The sequence below is a fragment of the Ixodes scapularis genome, unplaced genomic scaffold, assembly GCF_016920785.2.
Source record: "Ixodes scapularis isolate PalLabHiFi unplaced genomic scaffold, ASM1692078v2 PGA_scaffold2__306_contigs__length_199485367, whole genome shotgun sequence".
Taxonomy (NCBI): Eukaryota; Metazoa; Arthropoda; class Arachnida; order Ixodida; family Ixodidae; genus Ixodes; species Ixodes scapularis.
In genome coordinates, this window is record NW_024609857.1 from 63346813 (window position 1) to 63364973 (window position 18161).

Consider the following 18161-nt stretch of genomic DNA (forward strand, 5'->3'; position numbering starts at 1 on the left):
CCCCTTCCCTATCTATACCATGCTACATACAAGTTTTCCATTATTGGAAACAGTACCGCATGGTCATCATTTGTCAACTCCTGCACCAGTGTCATCATTTTCTCACTTGTTCCTTGTAGACTGAAAATTGGTTTCTTTCAGCGCTGATTTTGCCCTATAAAGCATGTTAAAGTCACATGGGGTTATACCTGGAAAATAAGGTAGGTGGTTCAGCACTGGAACCCACTTTGCGACTAGAAACTGCGTTGCAGGCAGAGCAATGTCGAGGGACGTTCCTTGACCCTCTGCAAATGCTCCACCTGAAAATGATCTCTTCGTAAAGCAAATTTTAATTGATAAGAGGAGTGGACCACCCACCTTATTCGCAAGATATTGCCCCATCTCACTTTTAGATGTTTTGTAAGGGAAAATCAGAACACAAAGCAACCTACTTTTTAGACTGGACGTGGTAAACAGGAAAATGGTGGTGCTGCGGCAGGGGCTGACACATGATAACTCTGCGGTACTGTTTCCAACAATTTGTATTCAACAGCGTATGGGTGGGGGAGGGTGGAGTCATGAAGCGGACAACAGTTCGTTGTAAGATTGTAATGGTAAATTATGCTTTCACCACCCGCCTAATTATTTATTAACACACCTCATATGCTACCTGCACAACAAAGTGAGTATCCATATCATAAAATAACTTGAGTTAATTATCACAGCTTGTATCAACTTGTTCTGCGCTCTCCAGTTTCCTATAAAAGTTAAAGTTTAAAATTATTTGGTGCTTTCCTGAAATTTACTTAATAAATGTGCGAACACTCTCCACTTTTTTGTAGGTTGCGTTATAACATGATCCAGTACCCCTTACCCACCCCCAAACTCCAGAGACCATTCACCCCCCTCCCCACTTCAAACTCACCCCCAGGCGCGCGCCCCCACTCACCTCCCAATTTCACTGTTCTTCGTTCTCCCTACTTGTACAAAAAAAGTGCAAAATGCTTTCGCATTTTAACGATAATCTGCAGCAATTTCTTTTGCCATCTTCGTAAAGCAATTATTTTGGAGAACAGGAAACATTAATGCCCTTACCTGCTCTCTAGTGTTGCACGGCCACGTGATTCCAAGGAGCTGCTGGACGTGCCATGTGGCCTTTCGTGATCCACGGCCCGCACAGGGAACTCGGCCTAGCCCGGCTCATGCGAAGGCAAAACAATGATGCTGGCAGCACAGTGTTGTGTACCTTGTGTTACGTATTAAAACAGTATACCTTACATCACTCAGCTACTTTTCACGTGTTTGTTCTGTAAATTCCATCACGGTATGATACATTTAAATATATATATATATATATATATAGGGTGTTTTTTTATTCTTACAGATTAGTTTAAAAAAAAAAAACACATGAAAGCTACACTTATGCGGTTTGTGCAAGTGAGTTATACGCCCGGGGGGACATTATGGGGGTGGCTAATCTTTGCGATCAGTTGGCTAATTAATTGAAATTCGTTAATTAACTTTTAATTAGCAAAAATAGGCATATGCTTTCAATTAGAAACTTGCTGGGCGTCATCGAAAACCACTAAATCAGTCATTTTCAGAAAGACTGAGTGCGCGAGAAGCGTAGTAGTGTACTAAAGTTACCACTCGTGGAGCAGGTGCAAGGCTAGCGGTTGCGTTAAGGCGTCCGCGCAATTTTTCCGTCTCTTATCTAGCCCCAGCCTTGTACCTGCTCCACGAGTGGTAACTTCAGCGCACTGTTGTGCTTTTCACGCGCTCAAAGTCTTTTTAGAAATTACTGATTTAGGGGTTTTTGGCAATGCTCAACAAGTTTCTGATTGGAACCATATGACTATTTTCACTAATTAAAAAGTTAATTAACTTCAGCGCACTGTTGTGCTTTTCACGCGCTCAAAGTCTTTTTAAAAAATTTCTGATTTAGGGGTTTTTGGCAATGCTCAACAAGTTTCTAATTGGAACCATATGACTATTTTCACTAATTAAAAAGTTAACGAATTTTAATTAATTAGCCGACTCATCGCAAATATTAGCCACCCACCATAATGTCCCCCTGGCGTATAAATCACTCACACAAACCGCATAAGTGTAGTTTTTGTTTTTTTAACAAATCTGTAAGAATAAAAAACACCATATATATTTATATATGTGGTTCTTTTTTATTATTACAGATTTGTTTAAAAAAACCATAAAAACTATATATATATATATATATATATATATATGTGACCTGATAAAGAGCGGTCCCCGCTCGGAACGCCGTCCAAGAAGTAAATTATATATATATATATACTTGTAACAGAACGTATGGGAATGTGCTGGTTTCTACAACATCAAATATAATATAATCAGATTTGCTTTCAATTATTTGCTCATACTTGAGTCACGTCATGCGCATACCATGATTTTAACATGACACATACCAGTCACATCTCGTTGATACACTTTACCGACTAAGTTGTAGAAATGCCTCGGTACTCACTCTCTACAGACGCAATCAATATTTGTGCTAAGCCTGTCGAAAAAAGAACATATTCATGCAATAAGGTCAGTAAAACAATAGTGCTTGCGGGATCACTTTATTCAGCACTTGTATTCTACAGCTAAGCTCCCAATCAATGACCAGCGGGACTTGCACATATTTTGGAACTCTAGATTCGGATGTGAGGAGGAGTTTGATTTACATTGGCTCCCCGTAGACAGGCTCCACTATCCCCATCATGGAATGTTTCCATTTGACTGTAGGAACGTCAGCGGTGCCCGCACAACTCTTCATGCATTTTTCTTTTTGCCTAATTTCATATCTTGTTATAAGTGCGATTTAGATTTTTGTTTTTAATTTGTCTAGACATACGGTTTCCTTTAAAAAAAGGATGTACACAATTCGCTACGGTCGGATGATTAGCAGCAAGGCATGCAACGTGAAAGCGGCGTGGTAGGCATCGCTTTTTGATATTTAACAGCTGATACTATTATAATTATGATTTATTGTTGATATTTCAGAAACGTTGAGCGAGAAATACAATACGTTAAGGCGTAGGGCGCGTTAATTTCAGTAAAGGTACTACATATTGTGCTGAGAATCACCTCGGACCTACTGGGCGCAACGTTACATCTCTTAGCTACGGCCGCAACAGGGTTAGAGAACTGATGTTCAAGCTGCAACGTCAGGTTTAACAAACATTATTTCCTCATTCGAGTCCGTCATCCCTGTTGATTGCTCGACGACGATTACGATATATGCGCACGGGGAAGGGGAAGGTATTCATGGTACTGGAAACACAGCGTGCAAGAGAGTCTCCGCGCTACCCAAATATGCCCTCGCAATTTTTTTTCCTTGTAGCGCAGACACTTTACAGCTACGATGTAAAATAGGTAACAGCGGCAGTGCCGAGTGAATCCGTGACATTCTTTTTGCAACTCCAGAATGAAGTAAATAGACAATGTATGTGCAGTGTGCACCCTAGTACGCACTGCTTGTGCCCAATTCAGTTCAAATTGGCGTCCAGAACTCGTCCTTGTAGTCATTGTCCTTGTACCTTGAATGCGTGTTGCCATAGAGTACCGCGTGTTTTTTTACGGTTTCTATTAACACTCAGCTGGCACTGGGACAGAGGCAACCGCAGGCACAGATGGCACAGACATAGTGCACGCCATTTGCAATACCGTCTGCTCGGACAGGATCTGACGTCAGCAAGCGCCACTTCTCCCGTGTGTTCTGGTTGGCGGGCGGCGAGAAAAAACTTTTTTCCGGCATGATTGTAAACCTGAGACTGGGGCAGAAAAGAAAACACAACATAAGGTAGTAAAAGAGGAGGCAACGTCTTATTGAGACGTTGCCTCCTCTTTACAATCATGTTCAACTTACACCAGCTCGCCTGTACTCTGACTATTTTTTTTTTTTTTCCGGCGTTTAAAATTGGTCGCAGAGCGATCTCGCTTTCCGCCAGAATTTCTGCCTACTTTCGCCGCCGGGCGTCAGAATTCTCGCGGATCCGGCCGCCAGTTCGCAAGTGTGGACGAGGCATACTGTAAGGCTCGCAATGGTATCCACGCAATGGTTCCGATTGGTCCACACATGCTTTAGAGAGGCCCAGACTGTTTGTTAGTGTCATTAAAAAGTCAATTACGACGTCCTGGTCGTGAGCTCGTAGACACTGAACGTTCAGCATGGTCATTGAGAGATCGCCGTCGTCGTGACTGATGCAGTTGAGAAACGCCTGTGCCCACGTGCGAACAGTGTAAAGTCGATGTTGCTTGAGACGGTGAAACTCGTCTATCAAATCCCGGTCGGGATTGATCTTGATGTGGTGGAAAGGGGAGTCGTCGTGTTTGTTGATAGGTGAAACCCGTCGATGCTAGTACCTCGAGACAAGGCGACGTGGACGAGACGCTGGGAGTGCGCCTTGGCGTAGTCGCATCCACAAATACTTTACTAGGACTAGGGGAGTGTATCTTGATTCAAGAAAATCTAATGGTCTTGAGGCGGACAGAACTTGCCGAGTTGAAACTAGGCAAGGCATGAGTTGGAACTAGACAAGGCATTAGACAGCGCTCTAGACGTGCTGTCTAATGTAGATGAGCCGAGTGAAATGTATTCTACCTAGGAAAGTATTTGATACCCAGGTGACAAAAGCGGGGTCGTGTGCAGGCTACGCCTCCGGCCGAGGATGCTTTGCGGTGTCAGTCACCGAGACCAGAGCGTGATTGTGCTGCGTGACCAGCTGCTCCAAGTTCCGGTCGGCATCGCCCCGTCCGCGATGCAGAAGCTCGCTCACCCCCAGGGCGAGAAAGCCATGGCCAGAGGTGAGTCGGGATGGAAGGTTGTTTGAAGCAGGTGCGCGATAGTCCTCACGCAAAGGGTACAGTAAATGATAAAGTTATCAAGCATCACATATACATATTATCCACAAGGGCGCAGCCATCTTGAATGTCGTCAGTTCTGGTATGCGGTAAAACATCGTTTTCATCTCTCCACACCGCTGGAAGGTGTTTAGGAAAGATCCGTGATTGTCACACATTCTTGTTTTTCCGCTAACTTTGGCGGGAAATGTTTCGCGAAATGTTTAGTGGAAAAATTACCCCCCTAAATTTAGCCGAAAAAATTCCCCGCTAAATTTAGCGGAAGAATTTCCCCACTAAAGTAAGCAGAAAACATTTTTAGCTGCGAATATTCCTCGTTAAATTTAGCAGAAAATGTTTCCCGCTAAATGGGGAGGAAGCAGATGCGGAGGAGGGGAGAGGGAGGAGGGGCATACCCTTCCCTCCTCGTCCTCAAGAACTGCGCTCTAATTCGGCATTACAGAGAATTGTAAACGCCTTCCATTTTTGTGTAAACAGTTGTAGCTGCTATTGAGAACCTATGTATCTTTTTACGAAAGCGCAGCACCGAAGGAAAATGGCAGAAGTCGTGTAACGGAAGTCACGCGGTCAGGCGACGTGATCCAAGCACATTCATTGGCACGCCGAAGTGCTGCGTCTATGCGCCTTCGCATGTTTGAATACCGATCAAAAATCGACGCCGCGTGGATGTGGTCAACCTCCGAGAAAAAATTGACGCTGTGTCGCGGGTAGATGACTTTGCTGCATTGATATCAGTCGCAGAATTCTCGATCGTTCAGCTGTTCTGGCAAGTTTCCATCACTGATCAGTGGTTGCTATTATGCGCAATTAACGACTGATATATATATTTTTTTAATCTACTCGAATAAATCTGAATTACTCACGTCCCATGGCAACACAAACAGAGCAACGCACTGGATCAGCGCTGGACGGGAGGTAGGTTTTCGAGCAGCACTTAATCAAACTCGCTTTTGGCCCACGAGAGCCGCAAGTTAAAAAATACAGTCCTGAAAGTAAAGTAAAACCCTACTCCAGGGGCACATCCACATTCACGAACGTTTAACCCGCGAACTGAAATATTGATTGGTATCCTAGCGTACGAAGGCACAGAGACGCAGCCCTTCGTGATACTTAGAGTCGCAGAATGTCGTGCCAAGGCGTGTCCTTTGATCGCGCCGCCTGACCGCGAACCTTTCGTTCGGTGAGTTGTGCCTTTTTCCTGTGGTTTGGCACCTTCGCAAAAATTTCCACGGCTTCTCGAAGGCAGCTACAACCGTTTGTTTACACGCGGTTTTCCGAAACGCCTTCGGCGAATGACGGCGAACGAGCAGAAAACATGTCTTTCAGCACGCGGCCACCCAGCGTCTGCAACACTTCACCCGGCAGTTTTACACTTCCCTAAAATGGCCGATTCGGAACTTAACGGTGGCCGCACTGGCGCTGCAGCGACTAAGCCTCCGGGGATCCGCGATCCAGCAAATTGTTATAGAGATCAGTGGTCACTGCGCACTGGGGACGCTCTTGATTCTCCCTTTTCCTTTCCGTTTTCACCCCTTTGATGCCCTCAACAAGAAGAAGCCGCAACGATGGTCTCGGTTTGGTCGTGATTGCATTATGTTTATCTCCAGCTTCTTGCAGTAACCGAGATAGGCCATCGTCTTCTTAATCGTTTATGTGTGAAAAAATGCTGGCTATTTATCGCCAACAGCTAAAAATGAAAACCGCCAAATAAAGTCCGCTACAAGAAAAAGAAGAAAACGTAGATGTTTACGTTTGAACTTTTATTCTTCATCGTGTCTGCAAGACGCCGGCAACGACGGTAAAATACGACATAATGGTCTGGACACGAAGAATGATTATAATGGAGGTTCTAATACTTAAGAACAAAGCTCGTTAATGATTTTTGTCATGTAATTACGGTTTGCACGACATGCATAACACATGAGTCTTCCGTGATTAGTAGCCCATTGGACATACCGTCCAAAGTCGAAAAGGAGTGCGAAGCAGAAAGAAATTGCTTAATTTAAGCCAACGCTCCCGACGTGCCCGAAAAACGAAATCGAAAGAAGATGGGGCAAGAGAGTGGAAGTTTCCTCCCGTCTGCCTGGAGGAGGAAAACGTCTTGTTCCTCCCTTCTTCTCAAATCCGCTTGGGGGCGCGTCAGTAGCATGGAGGAAAACGCGCTGTTGTTACCTTTTTCCTCCTTTTTTTTTCTTAGAGTGTGCCGATTTGCCTTCGAGCAAGTGGCTCAAATGGCGTAGTGCGCTCTTTCACAGCTGACCCTGCTACCAGTTTGAGCCGAGACTCTAGTTTAGACTGGGCTGTGTTATTTTTAACAAGCGTGTTGCGAAACCAATCAGCGTTCCGCAAACCTGAGGGATGGTCGCGCGGGGGTAGACACCCCTTGGGGTTTACTTAGTGTTGACTACATGAAAACTAGCGTCGAGTATATTTCCATACTCCATGTCGAGAGCTCAGTTTAGCGCTGTGAGGCACGTACAAGAGCGGGTGCTTTCGGAAGTGCTATCGTGCTGCGAGTTCTTGTGCAAACAAAAAACACCCTGTAGAGACTTTAGATCCCTTGGCAGCATTACAAACAACTTGTGAAATTAAGCATAGAAAAAGAAAGCATATAAATAATTTATCACAGTGTAAAATGAACGCGTACTCCGTATTATTAGAGCATGACTCGTTTTGCTCCGTTAGTTTTTCAAATTGCCACGCAACTGTTACACTCTGGCCTTCTCAAATCACTACACGTATAAAAATTATTTAGTCGGAATCTACGGTCCTCTGGCATAACGTAATTACGAAGCGTATATTTTATGGCCTTAACCGCGTGAACATGATGTGATTACATGTTCAAAAGCTGGGAAGGTGGTACTTAATTTATGACCTCATTAAGTTCGTTATTTTTTGTTTTCACCGAACCTCACCAGCGGCCGAAAAAGCTGGTTCCGTGATGATCCTCAGCACCCTGAGTACTACTTCGCTGGAGGAAGTGCGCCAAGCAGCGCCCAAAGCGAACCTGTGGCTTCAGCTGTACGTCTTCAAGGACCGTCAAATCACGAGGCAGCTTGTGCGGCGCGCCGAGAAGGCCGGTTACAACGCTCTCGTGCTCACGGTGGACGTGCCTAGATTTGGGCACAGGGTGAGCGACATCAGAAACCATTTCAGCCTCCCGAAGCATCTGAGGTAAGGAAACCATATATGCGACGAACCAAGGAGCACCTTTGTATCGGCCATAAGTACAGACTTTCGACATTTTGAAGGGGCGTACTGAAGCGGAATGCGAGTTTCTGGTTGACGCTGCGATCCGACGGAGCCAACCAAGCAGCGGCAAAAGCGCATCGTCTCGGCGCTCGTTCGTCTTTGTACGCTTTCTTTATCACTGGCTGAACCAATCACGAACAGTGAGTTCTTCACAATCCTCCGTTTTTTTTTTGTTTTTTTTTTTCATGCGTGATGGATAGCCAAGGCGCAAAGACGACGAGCGCCGTAACGGGGCGCACTTATGGCGCTCTGACTCCATGGTATCGCAGCGTCGGCTGCGGTGGGACTTCGGGTGAAACGGGGTTATAGCACGTTCTCAAATATGGTTACGCGTTCCAAGCAGACTTCACACTGATAAGGGAGTCGATAAGACAGGCCCTAGAGACCTTTCTATCGCTTATCACCCGTGCGAAAAATGCTGATTCACCGAGCTGTGGACACAGGTGCAGCCTCTGATATGCCGCACAACACAGCAACAGCGCATGCTCAGAAGGCGTTCCCCAGCCCAGCAGGCAAAGATGGCAGTGCGCAGAAGGCGATTTTTTTACAAAGGGCTATAGACCAACTCAAGTCTCTGACGTCACGCCACTGTGGTGGAGCTTCCGTCGGCACTGCGCATGCGCAGAAGCTTCGCCTCGCGCGAATCTAGTTTCCGCGCACGCGCAATGCCCACACCCAGTGTGGCCAAACGCGGGCTCGTTCATAAACACTCTGTGTATACGTATTGTACCGGGTGCGTCGCCCTTTAACGTTGAAAAGGTCTTGGCTCCTCCGATGTGCGAACCCTTGTTGTGGGTGACGGATTCTTTTGATTAACCCGCAGAGTCTCCTTTGTTCCGTTGCGCTGTGAAAGGGATAGGCTCGGTCCTTTTTGCCGATCAACATCTGATGCAAGGTCACGAGTACGCTCACGACTGTCGATAGCTATGCTTGATGGTCGTTAGGGAGGGTACGCGATTGGTACCCTGTTATCAACCACGATAATAACTACACTGAGGTGAAAACGTAGTCCAGGGAAAAGGAAAATAGACATGAAGGGGAAGAAAAGCCAAAACAGACGTCTTATTTTTGGAGCGTCTGTGTCGTTCGGGGTACCTAGAAAGAATAAACAAACATAACAAGGGAATACCTAAACTTTAATTTATTTTTCTTGGTGCTGTCCTTCACGTGTCACAGTATATTTCATTGGTTTGGGTATCCATCATGAACAGTCCCGTCCTGCAGCGGGAGATCGGTGGCTGTTGATATTGAAGATGACGAGGAGCCCAAGAGCCGCGTTCAGAAGCCCCGTTAAGGAAGTATCAACGGCTTAGCAGGGAATTATTTCGAAATCATGACAATTATCTTTCTAGTCTCTCTTCTACGAGTAGAATAGAATGCAAAGCTCTCCTTCTGATTTTAGATACCAGTAAGCTACTCTAGAGTTCACTGATGCTTGATGCAGATCCTTCAGCCCGGTCACGTTGTATCGCCGATTTTGGTCCTGTAGTAAGAAAAAAATAGTCAGTTCAAATGAATCAGCATCGCTTGAAGCCTTCCAATACAACCATGTATAACTGTCCTGCGTTACGCGAAAAAAAGAAAAAAGCCTGCCGCAACTTTGAAAGATACAAGTCATAGAAAAAAGTTGAGGCTCCAATTCACGCTGTGAAGGTGGTTGAACCAGGCTCACTCAGGCAGCGGCGCTCAAGGAAACCTCGGTAGAGGCCGCCAAGAGTCAGGATGACGTCAGGATGACGTCAAATATGTTGATCACCCTCTCCGGCAACTAGGACGGGTACAGCCGTTAACATCCATGTTTCCTCGGGGCGCTCTTTCAATGCTCAGGCGTAGGGTTCTTGTTTCCACCGCCTCAAAATATGGCGTTACGATCGACATTGCCGCCGGGCCGGTGACCATGGCAACGGCAGCAACGGTGCAACCGGTGCCACCGGTGCAACGGTCGCCGACAGCCGATGAGCGTGATCGTCAGCTCCGAGTGTTCTGCAGAAAACGTGGTGTTCGCTCGGTGTTCGCTCGGTCCGCGCCACGGTAATTTGACTTCGAAAGTTCTGGTGCTCTCGGAAGAGGATACCTTGGTGCTACTGCGCTGCGAAATGGTGCGGAAACTCCAGCAAGTCGAAAGTCTTGTCGTTCCTTCTATTCCGAAAGGTGTTCCGAAGCGAGAGGTAAAGTTTCGTTTTCCGTCGCTTTCGTTTCAAGCCCGTTCTGTGTGGTGCGATCCTGGTTGCGATTTTCGGTCTCGTGCGGCAGAAACCCCGTGAACGCAGCACTTAGCACATGTTTGTTTTCGTTTTTTCTTACGTATGAGCGATGTTGCACCTGAAATTTGCAGGCAGATCGACCCGTACCACGTGCTAGGCGCACAGGACGACACGGGCATTTTTGGTGCTCTCTTTTTGCTCACAGACCCTTGCCTTACTTTTGTGGGCGAGCTTGAGCGCTTTCTGGCGTGCATTCTCAATCTGGTGTACAAGGATGATGTGATGAAGAATCTTAGTGCTTTCATGACTTTCATGACAGAACAGTCGGAGACCTTCTCTGTCCAGCAATTGGCTAGAAGTTCCTCCAGATGTTCTGCTATGAACCCTGGTGAATTCACGCCTTTTAAAAGAAGAGATCTGCAAAAATCTCATTTGAAAAGGTCTGCACCTGATAGGAAAGCACAGAAACCGTAGAACAAGTCATCTATCAGCTGAACAACAAAAAGAAATATTATTTTTTTATTTTTTTTTGTCTACGAAACATTGAAGTTTCTGCTGATCAAACTGTGGTGGTGCGATGTCTTTTATAAATGTATATTTCTATCATTGTACTCTTTCTTGCTTCTCGTGCTATGTGTTCTCTTGTTCCGTAAATCTTGTTATCTGTATTTATCTTCCATTTTGTGTATGAGATCTGTGTAAATAATAAAGAATGCATGAAAAGTAAATGTGTGCTCCTTGCCTCCTACCCATGCTTGAGGAGCAGCTTCTCTGAAGTTGCGCTATAGTGGTTTATGAAAAAAAGACATAAAATAAAAGACCGAGAATACGAGAATGAAATTGACGAGAAATGAAATCAGAAAAGCAAACCGGGGGCGGGAGGGGGGGGGGGGGGGGGGGGGCAGCGAGCGGGGGCGAACCGGCCGCCTGGGACGCGACAGGACAACTTGCGCCATCTAGGGGCAAGTAGGGGCGGCTCGGAAGAGGCGGCGATTGCAACACCACGTTTTGGGGCGGCGGAAACAACAAGCGTACGCTAGGGCGCAGAAAGAGCTCCCTGAAGGACCATGGATATTAACGGCTCTACTCGTCCTAGTTGCCGGAGGGGGTGATCAACATATTTGACGTCGCCGTGACCTCACCCTACTTTTCTCTTTTTTTTTCGCTCATCGGTCGCTCTTTTCTCGCTTCTTCGCTCGCTCGGGCGCCCGGAGCGCGTTACAATAGCCAAGGCTACGGCTGCGCCGGCCTGGTTGGACAGCGAAGCTGTAGTATCAGCTGCAACGATTGCCCACTGCAGTTTTATGACAAACGCCACCACTTGGTGCTGCAGTGTTTGATGTGCCAGAGAACTCCCGGTTTGTAAAAAGAATGAACAAAGGCCGCCTTAACACCGCTGATTGAAATGTAGATAAAACGTTTAACCACCAATCCTCCAGGTGCATGCCAAAAGAAGGAAGGAGTGCGAGATCTGTTAAAATGTTTCGAGTATTCTTTTGAACCAACTTGACTCCTACAAGATGTAATATTGTACAGCTGAGGGCCCTCGGTAAATCTCCAACTTTGTTGTCCGTGTAGCATTTATGATTTCTAACACTGGTGACGTAAACAATCTCAACAGGCTTGCAAAGACGGCGCGACCGGAAGTCGCTTGGGACGCAAGTGGCAGTTCATGTTTGTAAACAGCAAAGAGTCTATACCGAATGATTCACGAAAGCAAGTAAATGCACTGTACCAAAACTTATTTATATATGAAAAACTTCATAGGCTGCCATTACCGCAGAAGCTTATGCAACCCCACCCTTTCCCGAGAAACGCATAAAAGGAGCGCTACGTGCATCGCATTGTTAGCAAGGCTAGTCACATCACTCCACACTTCGTACTCTGCCGGTGCCGCGGCAGTTTATGCAACCGCAATGTTTACTGAGAAAAGAATGCGGGTAGCGCTACGTGCTTATCATCGTTCGCGCGCGCCTTATAATCTATTACGTGGTTTTGATACTTGTTTGGTGGTTTCCCTTTTGAAACAAATGTCAAAACACATAATAAGAGATAAGGCATGCGCGCGCGCATGGGTTTTCTGTCGACGGACACGAAGAAATTCCACCTGCGAGTTATATAGAACTTGGCTGTAAAAGTGCTTCGTATAAACGCGAGCAAGAGCGCTCTGTCTACGAAACTACACTAAATTCTGATCAGCATCGCAGATGGGAACGTCGCAAGCACTACGTTATATCTGGGACGAGGTGGATATTAGTATCACAGAAATTGTTCCCATTGAATCGAATGTTGGGGTGACTGCAGGCAGCTTGCTGCACCAGCTCAAGATTATAGGAACATCCGTTTTGGTTTCTATACCTTAACTCGACGAGCGCCGCAGTATCTGTGTTACAAACAGATAGCATATGTACGAGGCAAATATCGCGCTGGGCAGCAAATGTCGGAAGTTTGGTAAGCAATCCGAAAACTGTATCGCAGTAAATGGCAACAGAACGAACGCGTCCCTGGAGATCTCTACACAGGACTTGATGGCTGCAGAATAGACTCCATGGATCGCGGATTTCATGGAGGTCACGCGGCTCCCAAAAGGTCAACGTTGAGCCAGACACACAGACAAAGATAATCAAACGTAAGCTCTGAAATACAGAGGAACAGTAAATAACTCATCAACCTAGATCATCCCGTCCTACTTCTCCCTGACCTCCAAAGTGAAGAGAGAGCCAATGACGATGAACAGGCCTCAAATACGGATAAGTACAACGCGCGGGAGGCACTAAAACAAAATTCATTATATACAAAAAAAAAAAAAAAAAAATTCCGGATTTTTTTTTTTTTAGTAGGCAGGAACCAGGAAAAGCGAGAAGACAGCAAAAACCTTTATCTTCTGTTTCTGTCATCGATCAGCGTTCCACCCTCAAAGATATGAAGGAAATTAAGTGCTCGCTATGGTTGGCCATAGGGTGCCTCCATGTGCGCTTAGCAAAGCGCACATGAAGGCTCCCTAGTTGGCCATCTACGACACACAGGGGATGCTAGTACCAGTGCTCCCCTCTTCGCTGCTCTGACACAGCTGCTCGGGACTCGCCACGCCCACACCGCCGCGTACCCCTCGTCAGCGAATGGCATGGAGGAGCAATTACACTCGCAGCTCAAGGCGGCGATCACGGCAAGGGACATGCGCCTTTGTTAAGTCGATCACCTACCTGCCTCTTGTCCTGCTCGGTATTCGGCCCGCGTTCAAACGAGACCTGAACCGCACTTCCGAGAAGCTTCATTTTCTTGGAGGCTTATTCGAAGCATTCGAAACCCTTTTAATTCCTTTTACCGCAAACGTACTTGGAACACTTGAGGGAAACCTTCCAGCAGCTACAAGAAAGCCCCCCCCCCCCCCCCCCCCCCCCAGCTCGGTTACCAATCTCCTAGAAGATATTCGTCAGTCAATAGTTAAAACATGCACACGTGCTTTTTTGCACAAGCAAGGTAAGAAGAGTTCGAAAGCGCCTTACGACAGACCACAATCTTTTATGCCGTACTGAGGAAACCATAATGACCCTCGACTTGCACAATCGAACAGAGGGCGTCGCAGTGGACCGCGTCGAGCGAGCCTTCCTAGGTGGCGCTCCGTTACACCTGGCTGTCCAGCATGCAGTCGCGTGTCGATCTGCTCGCCACTAATGCCCCTAAATAGGAAAGGTAGCGACACCTTCTTCTTTGACGCACACACCTTTTATCTTTATGTTTTGCTCTTTTACACCCGCGCGTCGACTGTGGCGCCGCCTAGATCGCTCCAAGCTAGCAAACGACTTTCCTATATTTGGTTTATACTTGAGTCAGAGCACAGTCAAAGGCTGAAAAACACGCAAATGCATACACACAGGATAAAAGCGCACTGTCACGGTCTACCAGCCTCGAAGGCTGTGCTCAAAGAAAGACGAAAGCCGTGACGTTGCACAGTCGGCGTTATTTGATTGGCGACATGAGCTCATAGCATGCACTGCACTCCGACAGCATAGGCATTCCTTCTCCCTCCTCCTCCCTTATGCACACTCTTATTGTCATATTTTGCTCTTTCGCGCTCGCGCGTCAACTTTAGCGCCGCCTGGATCGCTCCAAGATAGAAGGCGGCATTCTTCAAAGGATGTCGCTACTCGCCACACGCCAGAAAGCGTGTGTCATGGAGCGCGTGACTCGACGATCCAAAAACTGTTGACCCCTTCGTTTACTCCGCTTCATGCGGCTAGAGGAAGAGTACTGTGGTAAGCGCGGCTCGCGCTAACCTAACCCCCCCCCCCCCCCCCCAAAAAGAAAAAAAAAAAAATTTGATATATACATTTTTTTAATTATTATTTTGGTTTTAGCTCGCAGCACGAGCACACTGGGAAGGCTGACGCTCTTAGGAGCAGAGCGATTAAACAGTTCTGTCCCAGATGCCGTTGTCTTCTGAAGTTCCAGTTCCATACACCGAGGTTACGGTTGCGTGTAAAAGGATCCCCCTGTGCTCGAAATTAATTATGAGTTCTTCGCTGGGGCCAGCCTGATGCCTCCCATTGGTTCGGTCCATAAGACCTTTGCTGCATGTTTTCACTTCACCTTTCAAATGTGTAGCGAGTTTATTTGTGTTATTCGGCATAATAAAAGTAGAACATCTAAACATAATGCGGGTAATCCAGCGCAGGACAGCACAGACCAGAAGGAAGGAACAAACAGGGGTCAGGCGCTGATTCGCAACTGAAGGTTTAATTACAGAAAACATGAACCTTCAGTTGCGAGCCAGCGCCTGTCCCGTTCCGTTTGTTCCTTCCTTCTAGTCTTTGTCGTTCTGCGCTGTTTTCTCTATATTATGTTTAGCCTACACCAACTAGCCCAACTTTCAACTTTGGTTGAACATCTTCATTAAATGTACTACTCTAAATTTGGTGTCCTAATTCGATGGCGCACTCATTTATTTCACAGATTGGGAAACTTCAAGAATGTAGACCTGCAGTCCTTCAACTCTTCCAACTTTGGCTCGGGACTTGAAGGATACGCTAACTCTCTCTTCGATTCGTCATTGACCTGGCGTGACTTGCAATATCTAAAGAGCATTACTAGTTTGCCTGTTGTTGTGAAGGGCGTCATGACTGGTAAGTTGTCTTGCAATGTGCTCATTTCGAGGTCGTTAGCTGTAACCGATTACTTTTTGAACTAATTCTGTAATAATTTGATTGCATTTATTATATAGTAATCACAAGAATAATTAGATTACTTTTAAAAATAATAAAATTATTTTAACCGCTAAAATTGCTCCAATCCCCTAATCCTCTCCCCCTCGGTTTTCAAATTAGCACATTTTGAACCAAAAATGCTGCGAAGGTTACTTTATCAGCATTTAAATCTTGTGAACAACGAAGAGTAAAACGATTGTTACCGAGCTGTGAAAGTAGGCTAGACTCCAGAGAGTTTACATAGTGCTTTGTTCTGCTTTGAACTGGGACTTGGAAGTAAGAGTTCTCTACAAAAGCCTTTCAGTGCGAAGTCCGACGTTTATTGCAGCATCTTGGGGATCGGTGGCCGAGTGGGCTAGCGCACACCAGCTCGGAGCACGTGGAGCCAAAGCCCGCGCTGCCGAACCCAAAATCGTGGGTTCAATCCCCACCCCTGCCCGTTTCGATCTGGATGAGCATCGTACCGGCGTGCGGTCGTGTATCACTACTGCGTGATGCACGTTAAAGACCCCAAGCTAGCGGTTGTACTGCACTGTCTAAATTTATCATCTACAGCTGGGAGACTCGTCGCCCGTTGAGGCACACCAATTTCTAGGCTGTAGAAACATACACACAACGCATTTTTTTTTTTTTTTAACACACAGAGCGTAGTTTGTTTTTGCTCCTTTGAGAGCGAACTTCGAGCGGGAAGGAGCACGTGTGGTGGTGGCACGGGTCACAGCACTTGCCAGTACTCTCCACTCTGACCTCAAACGCCCGATTGGTAGTCTAGTGATGATGATGGGGTCTGGCGACGTCTACATGGTTCGGGACACCCTTAGGGTGATACGGCCCGTGTTAATTGAAGAGGTGAGTACGATCGGGAAAATGTGTATCGATAAGATCCACCATCGGCTAAGGCAAATACCACGTCACTTCGGTGAGCCATTGGGTGCTTTTGATATCATCCTCATGGACGATCTACCGCAGCTCCCCTCCGTAACAGCCACCGGAGCCCCACACGATGCATCTTTTAAACGCTCAACGGTTTTGCGAAACCGAGACTTCGTGCAAGCGGCTACTTCCCACGTCGAGTTTGATGCGCGGAATCTGTGACGTCTTGACTCACGAAAATTTCGCGATTCATTGTCTTCTGCATCGGGAATATCAAGCGTTTCGCGTCAAGATGAGATAAAGTACACTTACCGAGAGGAGTCTAGTCTCCTTTATTAATATTACTCGATATATTTCGACGGATTTCGCTCTAGGCCTGCCAAACCGGTGAAAGACTACGAAGATTTAAGAACAGGCAGATGATCTCGAATTATTTTGGAAATTGTGGCACTGCTAAAAGATCGGTTATTCCCAGTCATCACGTTTAATTGATAGTGCTTGCACTCGTCGCGACTGTTGTGAAATCTGCACCGCCGCCACCCAACCCGTACTGTTAACCCAAATCGCCCATACGCACCTCTTCTCCGCTTGTCCCTCGCCGCCGTGCTTTTTTTTTTTTTTTTTCTTACATGTTTTGGCTTTGATACGCCATAGGCCAAAAATCAGGCTCCTCCACTTGCTCGCTCCGCCTCGAAGGGAAGACGCCACAGCGATATTGAGTAGCCATTGGCAGCGTCCTCGTTTCCGGCTTCTGTGGTTTGAGCAAAATCTTGCTCCAAAAACGAGGACCTTGCGCAACTTTTTTTTTTGTTTGGATTCACGTCTTTTCTCATCTTATTCAAACGGCGCATCTTTTTCCTGAAACGTACAGTCGCCGTGGGAGAATAGCTCCACGCGAGCGCGCGTTTATTTCCGAGGGGCGCTCTACTGGTGACTTGCGATAATACTAGAGATGACGTCAGGGCGAGTCTACGCGGAGTGGACGAGGGAAGCCGCTCAATTCAAGGGAACCGTTGCTATCATCTCCCTAAGGGTGAGCGTAGTTCGAATGAAAATGGGAGATGATTCTGCAGAAGTTAGAAAATATGACGTGTTTCCTTCTCTCTTTCCAAACAGCCATCTAATTCGTGCGCGGCGATCCTGACTTCTGGAGAATCATCTCCCCTTTTCATTCGAACTACATTCAGGCGGTGGGGGCGTGCGGATGATAACAACGGTTCCCTTGACTTGAGACGGCTTCCCCCGTCCACTCTGCATGGACTCGGCCTGGCGTCATCCCTAGTTCTATCGCAAGCCACCAGTCAAGCGCCCCTCGGAAAAAAACGCGCGCTCGCGTGGAACTATTAACTCCCGCGACGACTGTACAGGGTCCTATAGAAAAAGGTAAACCCTGGTTTTAAGCCCACATAAATAAAGTATGCTTCGCAGAAAGCCGAAACTTTGTGAGAATGTGACATCACAAGACACTAAAGAAAAAAAAAAATCTGTATGAGCCGACGTTTACCTAAGGCCAATTTTTATTAAACTAAAATTGGAGATTGGGTGCCTGTAGCAATTATGTCAGTAAAAAACTTACCATGAAAAAAATATCGTCTTTCTAAGTGGCCAGTTTTGTTTTACTGAAATAATGTCTACAGGCTCCCACAATCTCAAATTACGGTTTGATGAACCGTAGTTAGATGTCGGCTCTTTGAAAATTGTTGTTTTTATTTTGTATCTTTTAATCCAGGTAACGTCATGTTCTCAAACTTGCGCATTTTGTCAC

At 46.5% G+C, this 18161-nt stretch overlaps 1 protein-coding gene across 1 annotated transcript in view; it reads left to right on the forward strand.

The window, feature by feature from the left end:
• LOC120835985 (peroxisomal (S)-2-hydroxy-acid oxidase GLO3-like) overlaps window positions 1-18161 on the forward strand; it is a 72639-nt gene that overhangs the window by 34641 nt on the left and 19837 nt on the right. The window contains exons 3-5 of the mRNA XM_040206325.1: window positions 4652-4806; window positions 7782-8037; window positions 15273-15442. Coding sequence (XP_040062259.1) covers window positions 4652-4806; window positions 7782-8037; window positions 15273-15442 — 581 coding nt within the window. The remainder of the gene's footprint in view (window positions 1-4651; window positions 4807-7781; window positions 8038-15272; window positions 15443-18161) is intronic.